The following is a 16,060-nucleotide window of genomic DNA, read 5'->3' on the forward strand; positions in this document are numbered from 1 at the left end:
TGGGGGAAAAAAACTTGAAAGATCATTTGGGAGGACAACTCGAGAATACCAACGCAATCCCCCAGACAAACAACGCAAAGGCAATATAAGTGATGAAATATGTCACTAACATGATGTATCAGGGAATCACCATTTGAACAGACTCACCCTGGCCGAAGCGTCCGGTCTTGTGGACCTCTTTGGCTCCTCGGAAGCCCAGCATCCTGCACACCACGTCTCCGTCCTTCTTATCCCAGACGTCGTCGCACACGGTGCCCCAGCGTCGCTCGTGGAACACCTCCACGCGGCCCTCGTGAAGACCCGAGCCGTTCACCAGCCTGACCAGCGTCGCCTCCACTGCATCACACACACACACACACACACACACACACACACACACAATGTAGCAGTTGTGAAATGAGCATCCAAAGTTGTCCAGTTTGAGACGTCAGCTCATACCTCATAGGCCGAGTATGCGAGACGCTGAGCCTTTTACAAAGGCGTTTATAGCTTTGCTAATGTGTCCAAGTGAAAGAAGATTTCAGAGTTTGGATGGACTGGGCCTTTTCCCTAAAGAGCTTAAAAATCATGGAACTGGAGAGCTCAATGGGAAATAAATGTGTTGGAGTGGAAGCTAATTACTGGTAGAAGCTAAAAAGCATTTAGTGTCTGAGGAGCTGGATGGACTATGTCCTATGACAGGTGTCTTCTAATTACATCTGAACAAGTAACAGGTGACAGTAAAAATAAATAATCAGAGAAATTTCCCAACAACAAGTACTGTGATGGGGTCATCATTGCAATCATTTCAAGATGTGCCTTTTACTCGGTGCCCTAAATGATAAATTATTTAATAAATCCAATCTCTCTCTCTCTCTCACTCCCTCAGTTCATCCCTCAGTTCATCTTGTGCTCTCTCTCTCTCTCTCTCTCTCCCTCTCTCTCTCGCTCTTTCATTCCCGCAACACAGCATAAGTGAGCAACAGCATGTGATATCTATCTAGTCAGGGAGTCAAGGCTTCCATCTTCCATGATCTACCTGCTTGCTGACGTCTTGGGGAATTGTCTGTCAGAGATTAACATCCGTCATTGGCCCTCACGTGTGTCAGATAAGAGGGAGGTGTCAATAATGATGGCTACCTTTTATCTGCACAGCACTCCCATAGATAGATAGATAGATACTTTATTGATCCCCAGGGGAAATTCAAGATCTCAGCAGCGTACAGACAACATAAGTACATTCTTTAACAGCAGAAAGAGTAATTAAAGTATATAATATAAAAACACAACTAAGCAACTAAGCCCTCCATCACTCCATCGTGCCATATGGCCATATTAATTCGCCGCTGCGATAGATGTAAATCTCCAAGACGGGCCTCGGAAGAGTGCAGGAACATCCTGCAAATGCATTGCAGATGCTGGCCCATGCTTGGCCTGAGGAAGGCGTCCAATCGGGAACTGATTAGAAACACATGTCCTAATACAGACAAACAGGGACGTTTCCAGCTCGCGCACTCGCTCTCTCTCTCTCTCTTTCTCTCCCTCTCTCGCTCTCTCCCTCCCTCCCTTTCTCTCTCCCTCTCGTCAGAGTTTATCCCAGTTACAGCCTAGAGAAAGAAATTCTGTGCTGTGAAAAGGCTCAGGAGTGGGTCTGGGTTGTTTGTGCATGTGTTAGTGTGTACTCGTGTGGGTTTGTGTGTACGCGCGTGCTTGTGCATGTCAATTAGTGTTTATGTCTACAGTGTTAAGACTGTGAGTGTGGAAGTGCTTGTATGTTCCTGTGTGTGTGTGTGTGTGTGTGTGTGTGTATGGGCATGTGTATGCATGCGTGTGTTTCATCATCTTGCATGGTCAAGGACGGGACCAAAATTCTACAGCTGACGGCTACAAGGCTCTGTGACTAACAGGCTGCATTTGTGCAGGGCTTAGACTGTTCGTGCAGAATCACTGACATGAAATATTTCCTTCAGGAAATTCGCCTTCACAAACTGCACATGGAATCAAGCCTGGCTGCTTTACCTATTTTTGAAGCATGTACAAGGTTACGGATATTATGGTTATGTGGATATTACCTTTAGCTGGGCTAAAAAAAAAAACAGGTCAACACAATGCACTGGGACATGCTAAAGAGCGTGCGGATGTGGTTTAGTGCTAGGCCTACCCCAACGCTCACAAATGTTCTTTTCTGTGACCAGTCAAACAAATCAGCCATTTGATATGGATGTGAAAAACGACTTTAGAAAAAGAAGGGAAATGAGATTTTGTAAGTAATAACTTGACAAAGACCGACTGGCCAAGAACTTCACGTTCGGCTAATGTAACGGCTTAAAGCACAATATGCTTATATCCCACAAACCAGTTTATCAACTGCCAACCTAGCCTCCAAGGGAGGTTGTCATTTGTACAGCATCACTACCTCCATTTTCTCTGCAAAACGATATGGTTTACATTAAGGCCGCATGGTTGAATGTCCATGTCAAAGAGCGGAGCACGGAGTGTGTTATGTGTCTCCTGGTATCTCTGGCCCCTGTGGGTCACTCCCACGGGGACCTGTGTGTGTGTGTGTGTGAGGTTTTGGCTCCTTAAGATGTATATCAGTGGCCTGGGCGTGCCAGTACTCCATTAGTGGACACCACAGGGGCCCAGGTGCGGTGCTACGTCCCTCTGTGTGCACGTATTAGTACTGGACCGTGTTCGCATCGGACGCATCTGGACTGTTACAAGGACGGCTTGAGCGGGGGAGTGCTGGCGTCACTGTCGTGTTTGTGTGGTCTGCCCCCCCTCCCCATTAGGTACTCGCGCGACTGTTCCCACGGCAGCAAATAGAATGCAAACACACCTCCCCCTAACCCCATGTGGCCCAGGGCATGATGGGTAACACGGCCAGGAGGAAATGCCTCACGTCTACGGAAAGTCACTCTATACTCCCCTTGTCACGTACACGTGTGATATCCAAATCCAGAGAGCACATTCTGTGTTTCCTCAGAGGTGTCTGTATTAGCTTGGTTCACATGACGTTGTGCGGAGTGGATGTTGAGCAATCAGTCAGGACATCTAGTTGATGTTGATAATCTAGGACAAAGTGCTTTGCACTCACACACTGAGATTTAATGCGTCAACTCTTATCTAGACGTAGTGTTGCTGATAATATCAATAGTTAATAAGCACATCCAATGCACTAGTAAAGCTGACAGACGCACTTTGTCAAAAGGAGGTTTCTTACTAGGAGATGAATAGATCAAGAATATTGGAAGTCCTGAGCTTGTTGGAATGGTGAGTTAACCCTGTTTTTGTGGAGTGCTAACCCAAGAAAACATGTTTTTGTGGGTGAAGACCGCTTAAAGCCAGCAAATTCCTGCGTGCAACTTAACCGAATCCGACTAATTGTCCAGACAAAGTAATGAAAAGCAGAAATCGAAACATGTTCCAAAACCCCCAGTGATGTCACCTCTCCTGTTTCACAACTCCCAACGTGTGAGATTTCCTTAAGAGCGAGGGCCAACTCTCTCCCTCCCGTGGGAGACGGCTTGGTAAACCAGCGCTGTCAATACCTTGCAAAACACTCCCTCAACTCATCTCAACGTTTGGCAGACAGATCGAGGTGAACTGGCCCACATTGCTCAGAGTCAGCAAAAGCAAGAGCTGTCCTAGTCCTAGAGGCCGAAGACTCCCCAGTGTTCCTGTTTGGGGTTCAAGTGTGAATACTAACGGCATGTGCATCTGTCTCAAAGGCAGACCAGTAAATGCACACCCACAGCTTACGGTAACACAGGCACTTTGGTAAACTGAAGCACATGACTGCACTGGGGACTCATGAGTCATGTCAAGCTGGTTGTACAACAGTCTATCTCTTTTTTTTTCCTGGAGAGATTTTTTTTCATGACTGGCATATGAGGTGGTTTTTGAGACCCTTTGAAAGTGCTTTAACTCCAAACCAGACATCCATCCCCTATTCCTCGCCTTTACACATGAGAGTGTGTGAGGAGTGTGTGAGGAGTGTGTGAGATGGGGTGTGGAAACACACAGCTCAGGCCTCGTGCCCCACTCTGACCCCACGATTACACACTGGTTCAGATTGAAGGCAACGAGCCCTTGGGGAGAGACGTGTGGAGGTATCAGAGTTGGTGAGCACGTTTGTGGACACTACCCACAGAGATCTGCATGGACACGGCACCGCACATCTGACCACACTGTATGTGCCATCCCCCATGTCTGCCACACCAGTTGGGTGAGAGAGAGAGAGAGAGATAGGCAGATTTGTCATGCCAATAAAGCACTTTTGAAGAGAGAGAGAGAGAGGGAGAGAGAGGGAGGGAGAGAGAGAGGGAGGGAGGGAGAGAGAGAGAGGGAGGAAAGAGGGAGGGAGAGAGAGAGAGAGAGGAGGGAGAGAGGGAGGGAGAGAGGAGAGAGGGAGGGAGGGAGAGAGAGAGAGGGAGGAAAAGAGGGAGAGAGGGAGAGAGAGGGAGGGAGGGAGAGAGAGGGAGGAAAAGAGGGAGAGAGAGAGAGAGAGAGAGAGATCCCCATGTGATATAATCAATGTCAGACAGAGACAAAGACAGAGACAATGATGAATGGACTAAGCAGACAGCAGTGGTGACAGAGCAAGCCGGCCTACATCAAGGACCGTGAAATCCCTGCGTGGAATCCCACAAACCTCATTCGTTTACATGAACACACACTTCACACTTATGGAACCAATTTCACAAAAGAGAGAGAGAGAGAGAGAGAGCGAGAGAGAGAGAGAGAGAGAGAGAGAGAGAGGGAGAGAAAACTCCACAGCAAAACAAAATAAAATAAAAAAAGACCACACCCTCCTCAATCCTCTTAATTGAGTGGGCCTCTAAGTCACAGCCCACGGCCTCCCCCCACGTACCTAAGTAAAGGGCGAAATCCGTTTCAGATGTTTGGAGCTGTCACTTTGACAGAACCCCATTCCAACTCTCATCAGGCCCAAAATGAGCTCTAATGATGTCATCGAGAAAAAATAATATTTCCCGCTCGGGGGGAAATAACTGCGGCTTTGGGTTTGTTTTCTTTCCTTGCCTGAGAGTACATTGTGGTTTTATTGAAATGGCGTACCTGCCAGAGGGTAGAGGAGGGTGGCACAGAACCCTTTGATTTCACAAAAGGAACACTAACTGCACAAACACTGAGCTGAGAGGCTCTTAGTACACCGCTCAGGGATTGCATTTGCGGAAAGTGATGATCTCAAACTTTAATCAGTGTTCTATGCGACCACTAAGCCTTCCCCATTAGACGCTGAGAACTCAGAGAAAACCTCAAAGCTTCCAACATGGTCATTGCAGCAGATGAATGAGGAGCTGTGCGAGACCGAGGCCAAAGCCGAGGCCGAGGACAGGGGAAAGGTGCCTGGTGCGCTGTCGAACCTGAAACGTGTGTTTGGAGTCGGTCATGTTTTTACAAAGGTCCTCGAGGCACAGCTTTTACTTGGTCGTAAAGTCACTAGACTGAAATGTACAGGTGATTTGCCTCTTGTTTTGCTTTTGAAATTTACTGGGGTGCTGGACGGAACCACTCACATCGTGGCCAAGATGAACAAATTCCAAAATGCAATAGCTCATCCAGGAGGAAACTAATGGTGTTTTTTTTTCATCTGTAAATGTTTTGGAGGTATTCGTAGACACGACTCTGAAAGAACACATGACACAGCAGACTTATGAGTGTAGTGAGACCTACATTCAGAATTTTTAGCATCAGAATCAGCATTTGCATTCCATCCACTTTTTGGGAACTTTTAAAAGAAGAGACACATTATACAACAAGAACGGTTAGAGAACCTTCTCAGTTGTTTTGTTCAACCTACAGTATAGACCCTTTCAATCTTTTCCTAGAGGGTTTCCAGTTGAAACATTCAAAACCAACACAGGCACTTTGAAAGGAAAATGAATCAAACTACTGCATAATGTTCTACAAAATGCTAACATTAAAACTTGTATTTTCAAGTTGTGTTTGTCCACAAGTTACAATTACCTCAATGTTGTTAACTGTGCCACCGGAAATGCCCCAGGAACACTGGATATCATTCAATTTCATGTATGCTATGGCAGTGTTTTTCAACCACTGTGCCGCCGTGAGAGATTATCAGGTGTGCCGCAAAAAATTACCCAAATGTCACTCACTGGTCCAGAAAAGCAACTGTTGCATCAAAGAATTTATAACCACATGCTCTCATTGATTGTATGATTGCACTATTTGTGGTATGCAGGCATTGTACAACGGGGGCCCCATATCCAGTATTCACAGAATCATCACATATCCAGTTCATAACAACAATTAAATTAGATATAGTCACCTACAAATGAAACGGAGGGCGCTTGTTTTATTGAGCAGGTCTTGCATAGAAGCCATAATAAGGCCATATCTGTGTATTATTTGAAATTGTAGGCTATTATGTGTATTTTTTCTTCACACAGGATGTTAGTGTGCCGTGGGACATTTTAAGTGTCAAAAAAGGTTGAAAAACACTGTGCTGTGGCATTCAAATGTACTTACAGTACAGTGGAGCTCTCACGCAGCATGGTGAAATGGAATCGTACCTGTTCTCTCCCCTGCTCTGTCGCCTCGGTCTCCTTTGTCCCCCTTGGGCCCCCGCTCTCCCCTCTGACCTGTGAGGGAAGAAAAGACACTGTCAGCACCACTGGACGCAGCAGCACCCCCCACACCTTGACATACCGCACCACTGGACGCAGCAGCACCCCCCACACCTTGACATACCGCACCACTGGACGCAGCAGCACCCCCCACACCTTGACATACCGCACCCTTGGGGACCAGCACCACCACCCCACACCTTGACATACCGCACCCTTGGGGACCAGCAGCACCACCCCCACACACACCTTGACATACCGCACCCTTGGGGACCAGCAGCACCACCCCCACACACACCTTGACATACCGCACCCTTGGGGACCAGCACCACCACCCCACACCTTGACATACCGCACCCTTGGGGACCTAGGGGAACCCAGGGGAACGTGCAAGGGTGTGGGGTGGAGAATTAAAGGCCACCCTCTGTGGGGGTCTGTGGTTTTTAACCGGCTGCCAATGATGGTGTAGCGACAGCAGAGAAACAGAGGCGGGTCTAATCACTGGCTTTGCAGGGTACCAGACTACTGCAGATCCTATTATTATGCATTAACCTACAGCTTTATATACCATTCATGCTCTCTAATCTGCAAGATGTGCAGACTTGAACCAGATTGGCCACACTCAAGAAAATAGTATTTTTCCTGTTTAAACTGGTACTTCTGGTTTCAAAAGCAGGACAATTCTATATATTCTGAGCACATTAGAAGTATGTATATATACTTACTGTATATGTCTGAAATCTGATAATAATAACTATAGTGTGTTTCTCTGTCACAGCAACTTAGACTTGCAGACTTTTATGTTTATTTACTGTTGCTCAGCTTACTGTTTGAAGTGGGTCCTCCATCTGAATGCTGTTTAGTGCATTTTGTGAAGCAACATTAGCAAATGTCAGTTTCAATGCACTAATTCAAGACTTTACTGAAACTCTAGGGAATATGGAGTCTTAAGAAACCACAGGCTTACAATAACTACTGTTACGCTCTTGCATATCCATGATGTCATCAAACAGAGTTCAGCTCATGAAATCCGATAGTGGCCTGTTCTACTTATTTGCCTGAAAGTCATCTCTATGTAAGACTTCCCACAGAATGATCAGTGATGTTTATATAGCAATGACCCAGCATAATAGTACGGTACATTAGCCTTGTCAACACAGCCTTAATGAAAATGTCTTGTTTATTGGAAATCCCCTTTACGTGAAGGTCATGGAAAATATAGTTCAGGGCTGGGGTGTCTGTGGGGTCCTACAATGTGAAAAGTGGGCCTGCACAAAACTGCCTTCATAGTTTTGTTGAACCTTTATTTTTTAACTTTCTGCACTGTGTCCTGTTTTTACTTACGTTTTACACAGCGGCCCAACTTCTTTGAAAACAGGCTTGTACATATTATGTATTTCAGATGTTATATTGAATCACTTGTCGACAGTGATGACTATCTTCTGTTGTTTGTGGATGAGGTCATAGCTCATCCTTAATGGATGAGAGAATTCATAACTTTCTCATTTCTGGTAACTTGGCCTACAAGAAAAACTTCCATTGTGTTTGGCTGCAAAAAAAAAAAAAGAGAAGGTAAAAACCTCTCAAATAAAGGGTAAATCTATTAATTCTGTGAAATGGCGTGTCTGGGTTTTTTCTGAGGAATGCACACCACCACCCAGGCTGTGGGAGTAGCAGCAGTAGCTCTGCCGCCTGGGCCACCTCCAAGCAGACCCACGCCCTGCCAGCCCGCCTCCGTCACACCCTGACAGACAGCTCTAAGCCACATCAGTGGCCTCCGCGCCGCCTCTGAGGCCTTCACATCTGCTACTGCGCTAAGGCTGCAGTACATAAAGGGATTTCGCCCCTGTTGAGAATACAAGGAAGTCATTATTGTGCGTTAGCGGTGTTTTACCGAGTCCTCTCTCTTCCAGAATCACAGGACAGTATCCAGGGACAGTGTCACCCAAACATGACCACTAAATGGTGGTCTGGTCGGTTTCTTGGGCTGACCACATCCGCAGGCACAAAAGCGCCTTGCACCAGCTGGGATATTCCGAGGTGGAAGTGGCCATGGCGTCCAGGCTCGGAACCGAGAGCAGGAGCAGGGAGTGGACAAGCTATTCGGAGGTGCTAGTTACAAGCCTCTCAAGGTCTCAAGTTCCCCTCATTGGTCTCCCTAGCAACTCTCTCTCTCTCTCTCTCTCTCTCTCTCTCTCTCTCTCTCTCTCTCTCTCTTACAGCAGAGCAGCGTGTCTTTGATGTTTTTGTTGTCCTATTTGCTTAACCCCCCCCCCCCCCGCCCGCCCCAATCTCCATTTCAGTGTGTTTAGGGTCGAGGGCTGCACAACTGCGAGTCTGGGCAGTCTCTCCGTGCAGATTATTGTTATTGGATCGGGGGAGTTTGGAGATTTGGACGCGGGACAGTTGGGCCAAACCAAACAGATCCCCAACAGCTGCTTGTTTAGCAAACTCAAGGTCTGTGAAAACAGAATGGGTCTATTGTTGAGGGTCATGTCCTATAATGCTCCTATGTGTGTGTGTGTGTGTGTGTGTGTGTGTGTGTGTGTGTGAGTAAGTGTGAGGGAGAGATATGGAGAGAGAGAAAGAGAAAGAAAGAAAGAAGGCAAGAAAGAGAGAACGAGAGTCTGGGGTATTGGGAGTATTGGATGACAAAAACTAGACTTGTGTTCCAATAAACACCCTGCCTGAATTCCCCAGCCTCCCATGTGCTGTTGGAATGGGGCTGTGTTGTTGTTGTTGTGTGTGGGGTGGGCTTGAGGCTCAGGGGGTCAGCCAGAAGGATGGAGGTCTGTGGCCGGGAAGGGTCACTGTGAGTATGTCCAAAGAAGCAAAACAAACTAGGGCTATATTGCACACCGGGGATGAGGCGCAAAATCACTGAGAAATACGTGGTGAGTCATCCAAGTCTGTTGAGGAAATGTCAGTTAACCTTTACAGTGCTGGTTGACAAACAGACTTTGTCAGCGATTTTTTCATAGTGAATAAAATAGATGTTACACATTCACAGGGCCAATATCTGCATGCTATGTGTATGATACTCACAACTCACAAGTGAGTTAAATTCCTAACATGTGTAAAGGCCTTGGACATTAGTCACAGGGAGCCGGAGAACGGGAGAGAGGGAGAGAGAGAGGCAGTGATGGAGAGAGCTATGAGAGAGAGAGGGAGAGAGAGAGATGGAGAGAGCTATGAGAGGGAGAGAGAGAGAGAGAGAGAGATGGAGAGAGATGGAGAGAGCTATGAGAGGGAGAGGGGGAGAGAGAGATGGAGAGAGCTATGAGAGGGAGAGGGAGAGAGAGAGATGGAGAGAACCATATAGATATATATAGAGAGAGAGGCATATGATGGAGGAGGAGCTATATATATATATATATATAGAGATAGAGAGAGAGAGATGGAGAGAGCTATGAGAGAGAGGGAGAGAGGAGTATGTATATATATATATGGATGGAGAGAGATATATATATATATGAATTTTATGAGGTTTTGATATATTTACTTTGAGAGAGCCATGAGAGGAGAGAGAGAGGATGGAGAGAGCCTGGAGAGATGATGGATATATTTCTGAGATATATATTAGATGGAGAGCCATGATATATATGGAGATGACGGACATATACTTGGAGCATATATATATATGGATGGAGAGAGCTATGAGAGAGAGAGAGAGAGAGGGAGAGAGAGTGATGGAGAGAGAGAGGAGAGAGAGTGATGGAGAGAGCTATGAGAGAGAGAGTGATGGAGAGAGCTATGAGAGAGAGAGTGATGGAGAGAGCTATGAGAGAGAGTGATGGAGAGAGAGCTATGAGAGGAGAGAGAGAGTGATGGAGAGAGCTATGAGAGAGAGAGTGATGGAGAGAGATATGAGAGAGAGAGAGTGATGGAGAGAGCTATGAGGGGAGAGAGAGAGTGATGGAGAGAGCTATGAGAGGGAGAGAGAGAGTGATGGAGAGAGCTATGAGAGAGAGAGAGTGATGGAGAGAGCTAGAGCGAGTTGATGTGGGCTGCAAAACAGAGCGTGGAGCAGAAGACAGCATGGCGAGAGGAAGAGATGGAAGCCGAGCCTCCCTGGACCTCATTTGTCTGTCAGGACGGGCTGGCAGCTGCCTGGGGACGCCCTCTGGAGCTTGGTGAGCGGAACCCTTTCTGCTCGGGTGGCTCAGGGGCCGCGTCCCCCGGTGACAAAAGGGTTTGTCTTGGGTGTGTGTGTGTGTGTGTGTGTGTGTCTCTGTGTGTGTGTGGGTGTGTGTGTGTGTGTGTGTGTGTGTGTGTCTCTGTGTGTGGGTGTGTGTCTGTGTGTGTGTGTGTCTCTGTGTGTGTGTGTGTGTGTGTGTGTGTGTGTGTGTGTGTGTGTGTAATCAGACGTACCTTTGGGCCCCTCCAGCCCCATATCTCCTTTCTGGCCGTCGACGCCGTCCAGGCCGCCGGCTCCCTTCAGCCCCCGGGGACCCTGGACGCCCTTTTCTCCCTCAACGCCTGACAAGAAACACACACACGCACGCCATGGGGATTTGCCTTCCAACAGCCCCTTTCTAACAAATGGCGAAGGGGGAGGAAATCTGGCATCAATTTACCACAATGAAAACATTTTCTACCTTATCAGGAATTTGGGAGTGGAGTACTGTTCTCATGCAAATGCACTGTCAGATGCCCTCCACTTCTGACACCCCCCAAGACATGAGACAAGACAAAGAGACAGTGGGAGTTTCTCTGCTTCCTTCCTCAGTATGTGTGGAGGAGAAGCTTGTCAGGGGCTTCAGATGCTTTGTCATCAGCAGATAAAACGCCCTCGCGGGATGCTATATACACGACACGACAGGTCAAGTGTGCTAAAGTTAACCCATACATTTAGTGCACAGTGCCCATAAGCAGATGTGTGTGTGTGTGTGTGATCTACAGATCCGTATGGCAGGGCAGTGAGTGGTCAAGTGTAATAAAGGTGGGAGAGGCTCCTCGGGAGAAGAAGGCCCATGCAGTGTGAGTCAGTTATCTGGACCCTGCGTTGTACTGGGAGGCTGAGTATTTGGATTATATGCACCACATGTAGCCTGTGCAGAATCAGTCATTGTAACAAATGAAAACATGGTATTGTGATGCTTGGATGCAAATGTACGTCTATGGACGGAAAGGACGAGCATATATCAAATGGAATTAAAGTAAAGGGGAAAAAAAGCAAACCTCTTAGTCCACTCAGGCCAGGTGGACCGACTGGGCCCAGAGCGCCATCGTCACCCTTATCTCCTTTTGGTCCTTTTGGGCCTGAGGACAGTGACAGGACAAGGAAGAGATCCATACCATACCATAACATCAGAACCATTTCAGTTTATTGTAAAAAAATTAAATGAAATGAAATGCTTAAGAAATGTTTCTATACGTCTGTACATCTAGATCTAGATGTGGACAAAGAGCAGAGACTTTTACATGTCTGCTTTCAATAGAATCTTATAATAGTATTTCATGCAAGTAATTTATAATAGAGCGTTGGATGAATGACTTAGCATTGGAGATTTGAAGGCACTCTGTCATGCAAAGCTAAAGTGTTCCTAGACCTCATTTGATCTTGGCAAAACATTTTAACAATGTTAGTCTCTTACATTTCCTGAGATATGTTGTTCTGAAGTGAGTCTGGGCAACATTTACTGAGAATGAGTCTGACTGTCAGCTTCAATCAAATCACTGTGAGACTCATCTCCCACACAGTCCGTTTACCTCAGCGTAGGATGCTCTATTCAAGTTTGATGCCGTTGACTCATTTTGCAACAAAGAAGAACAAATGTTGATTCAGTACTCACAAGCATAACAGGGGCCTGTTTTATGTGACAGCTAGTTTAGAAATAAATAAAAGGGGATAGTTTGTGAGTCAATCAAAGCTTATTGCATGGATGAAATGAACTGTGCAATATAAACATCTGTGGCTATCCTGGAAGTGTGACGTGCGGGGGCCTCGAGTTCTGGAACTGAGGCACAGCTCAGCTGATGCCTCCCTTAAAAGCGAATAAAACGTCTTTTCTCTGAGTTTTCTTTATGGGTGAATGTATTTTATAGCCTTCCCCGCATGGGAGTACATGTACATTCAGATGACTTCCCATAGCTAATAACCTGCTCTTAACGGGTCACCACTTCAAAGCTCCGAGACGTTGCGAAGCGCCCTTTAAAGTGGAGAGAAAGCTTGTTGCAGGTCCTGTCGGTGGAGTGCAGACCCATGTCCTGAGAACCGTGCGGTGTCCATTAAAGACTCGCGGAATACACAGCAGGGCCGGGGTCAAGACTGAAGGTTGAGTGGAAAGAGTAGTCCATCTGGGGGGCCCAGAGCTTTAAGCAGCTGGGGTTAATTGGTGGTTTGTTTTAGTGGAATCGGGGTTATGGTCTCACCCTCTCCTCTGGCCCCTAGGGTCATTCATTAATTACACTGGAAACTTTTCTGAGAAAGAAAAATAATAAACAAACCCAGTTAGCCAGCTAAAACTGAGTGGGTCTTTCCCATGTATGCAAAAACTGGACCAATGACCTGTGTTTCAAGTACCAGCTCTTGCGGGCCTGTTGGAATTGGCGAGGGATCTTAAAAGTTAATACTATTTCCTTCCTTGAAGAGAGCGTTTTTTGTGAAATGAGGAAACAATGTCGTGTGTTGCCTTCTGATGTCAGGCCAGGAGCCAGCTAGTTGAGGTGGAAACGGAAGTTGGCAATACAGCCATGGCCTTTCCAGAACATTCTAGGCTTGTTGTTTTATTGTTTTCTATCAACGTAGGATCACATGAGCAAGGTTAATACTTCCTTCAGAGGATGTGGTAGATCTAATACTTTGATTTAGTTTCCTGGCTGATTTGCTACTGACTGGAAATCAGAAATAGACACAGGCTTTTGCTGCACAACACTTCTAGGTACATATGTACTCTGTTACTGTAAAAGTTCCATGATCACAAGTTTCCAGCGTTAAGCCCTCCAAATATGACACACACACACACACACACACACACACACACACACCTGCACACACACACACACACACACACACACACACACACACACACACACACACACACACACACAAACAAACACACATCCATGTGAATAATTTAACATTTCAGTAATTGTACTCGTTTCTTTTTTTGCTTTGTTGGCCGGTGCCAGAAACACGAATGGAAACTAAACACAAGCAGCAAGGCGCTGAGACACGGAAAGACACAATGCCAGCCGGCCGCCACCGCAGCAGCAGCGCACAGTGCACAGCGATCGCCAGTGTGAGGTGCACAGCTTTCCTGGCTCTTTCCTGGCCCTTAATGACATACAAATGTGTGTTTCGCACTGGAGCTAATGACAGAGGGCTCCGAGTTCTCAAATGCGAGCTTCTCGAGGTTGCTCAAAACAATCGTTTCCAGGCCGGACTCAGCCTCATCCCACCCATATATAAAGCAGATATTGGATACGATGCATAATTAGACATGGCTTCTTTTATATCCTCTCTTACGTTTTTGCCCTAACCACAAGCTGGCTGCCAGCATTCTCATCATGACATCACTCGCTATTTTGAAGACATTTTGTGTGCATGTGTCAGATTTTGTTACTTAAAATACATTTGTGGTACATAACTGTTGGGCCAATCAAATATTCCACTTAAAGTAAGTACTTTGTGTGCAATCTGTCGCTATGGTAAACTATTAAATCTGCATAGTATAGGTATTGTACCATAATGTACACCTTGTTAGTTGTCATGGCTACATTGTTTATATGTAGAAGAGGGTCATGTAAATCTGTAATGCCATTTGTGTTATGTATCTTACAGCTATTACTGAATGCAGGCTCTTAAGTTTTATCACAAACTACTATAAAAGTATGCTTTAATCTTTTGGTACGGTATGTCCTCAATACTAATTTCAAGTCTAAAATTGTTGAGAGTCGCCGTAATGTGATATGCAGATGTTTCATTTCTCTCAACCACACTTGGACGGCACTATTTGCTTTCTCATCATTCTCATTTCCTAGTGCGCTTGAGTCCCGACATTTCTGTTGGTCTCTGAGTTCTGGCAAATATCTGCAAATAACATTATTCTGGAGAAACAAGAGGTAGAGACTAGCTTGTTGATGACTACTGTCTACTGTGTGTTTGAGGCTCTCTGAGACATACCTTCTATGAACGTGATGTTCTTAAGAGCGACCGAGTGCTCCCAGTCCTTGAGCCTCAGGTCCTCCGTGATGACGTTGAGGATCTCCAGCTCGTTCCTCATCTGGTCCTCCAGGTGCACCTGCATGACCTTCATGGTCAGCGTGTCGTGCGTCACGTTGCTGATCTGCACCTGCAGGTCCTGGATCTTGGTGCGGTGGACGCTGACCTCGCCGGAGAACGTGTGGTTCACCGCACCCACCATCCAGCCGATGTCCTCCACGCGCTCCCGCAGCTGGTCCACGCGCAGCGACGTCTCGCGCAGCAAGGCATCCTGGGCCTGCAGCGAGCTGGCGGCGTGGGCCAGCTGAGCGTCCACGCTTCCGCCGCCGCCGCCACCGACGCTTCCGTTCCTCGGACCCGACGCGACGTCCAGTCGGCGTCCGAGCCGCTCCACCGAGTCGTCCGTCTGGGCCGAGTGCTCCTGCAGGCTGCGGACGTCCCGCTCCAAGCCGCGCACCGTGCGGCTCAGCTGCTCCAGCGCCTCCGAGTGGTTCTGGAAGAGGCCCTCCAGCTTCCAGATGTTCTCCAGCAGGTCGCCCTGCGAGGAGAGCTGGCCCAGGGACTCCTGGAGGTCTCGGGAGCGCTCGCCCAGCCTGGTGATGTTCTCCATCAGGGCCTCTTGCTTCTCCGAGGACACCTGAGACCTGGAGACTGGGGGGGTGAGAGAGGAGAACGAGAAGCTTAACGGACCATTTCATCTGGGGGTCACACATTGGACCAGTACGTCCGTGTTCTGGCGAACGTAGTCTTTGTAAACACTCATTTGCTATTTTCTGTGTGTTCCAAATCAAGGGCTAATTACCACCATTAGAGTAGATTGATTGTTATACAAAGCAAAAGCTCACAGCAGATGTGAAATGTTTAAGCATTAGCAGTGCCAATAGGATGATCATTGTTCCACGTGTAAATAGTTTGTTTCTCTTGCTTGTTTGTTTGCTATCACTTTTACGGTTTATGTGTGCATTCACTAAAGGTTCAAATACATCAGGGCCTTCATGTCCTGTTTGACTATTATCCGTCCAGTCTTGTTAACCGAGTCTGTGGAGTTCAGAGTTAAGACTTTCAGGAAAAGGGTCAGAACAATATGACTGAAGTGTGTTCAACAACTCATGTCCCACATGAGCTAACTAAAACAAATCCAATACTAAAGATTAAAACAGAGAAGTATATGTAATCAGAGAGGAAAGGACACTCTGATCCACAGAGAATAGAATGTTAATATTCTTCATTTTTTTTAATGTTTTTTTTTGCTGTGTTTTCTTGTGCCATGTATGGTTATAATTAAATCCAGTGGTAAAATCAC

At 46.7% G+C, this 16,060-nt stretch overlaps 1 protein-coding gene across 1 annotated transcript in view; it reads right to left on the reverse strand.

The window, feature by feature from the left end:
* Positions 1 to 16,060, reverse strand: part of scara5 (scavenger receptor class A, member 5 (putative)) — a 52,343-nt gene that overhangs the window by 3,228 nt on the left and 33,055 nt on the right. The window contains exons 4-8 of the mRNA XM_048251211.1: positions 14,719 to 15,408; positions 11,772 to 11,852; positions 10,962 to 11,069; positions 6,537 to 6,605; positions 148 to 336 (exon numbers count right to left, since the gene is read on the reverse strand). Coding sequence (XP_048107168.1) covers positions 148 to 336; positions 6,537 to 6,605; positions 10,962 to 11,069; positions 11,772 to 11,852; positions 14,719 to 15,408 — 1,137 coding nt within the window. The remainder of the gene's footprint in view (positions 1 to 147; positions 337 to 6,536; positions 6,606 to 10,961; positions 11,070 to 11,771; positions 11,853 to 14,718; positions 15,409 to 16,060) is intronic.

This window comes from Alosa alosa, chromosome 8, assembly GCF_017589495.1.
Source record: "Alosa alosa isolate M-15738 ecotype Scorff River chromosome 8, AALO_Geno_1.1, whole genome shotgun sequence".
In the NCBI taxonomy this organism is placed as follows: domain Eukaryota; kingdom Metazoa; phylum Chordata; class Actinopteri; order Clupeiformes; family Clupeidae; genus Alosa; species Alosa alosa.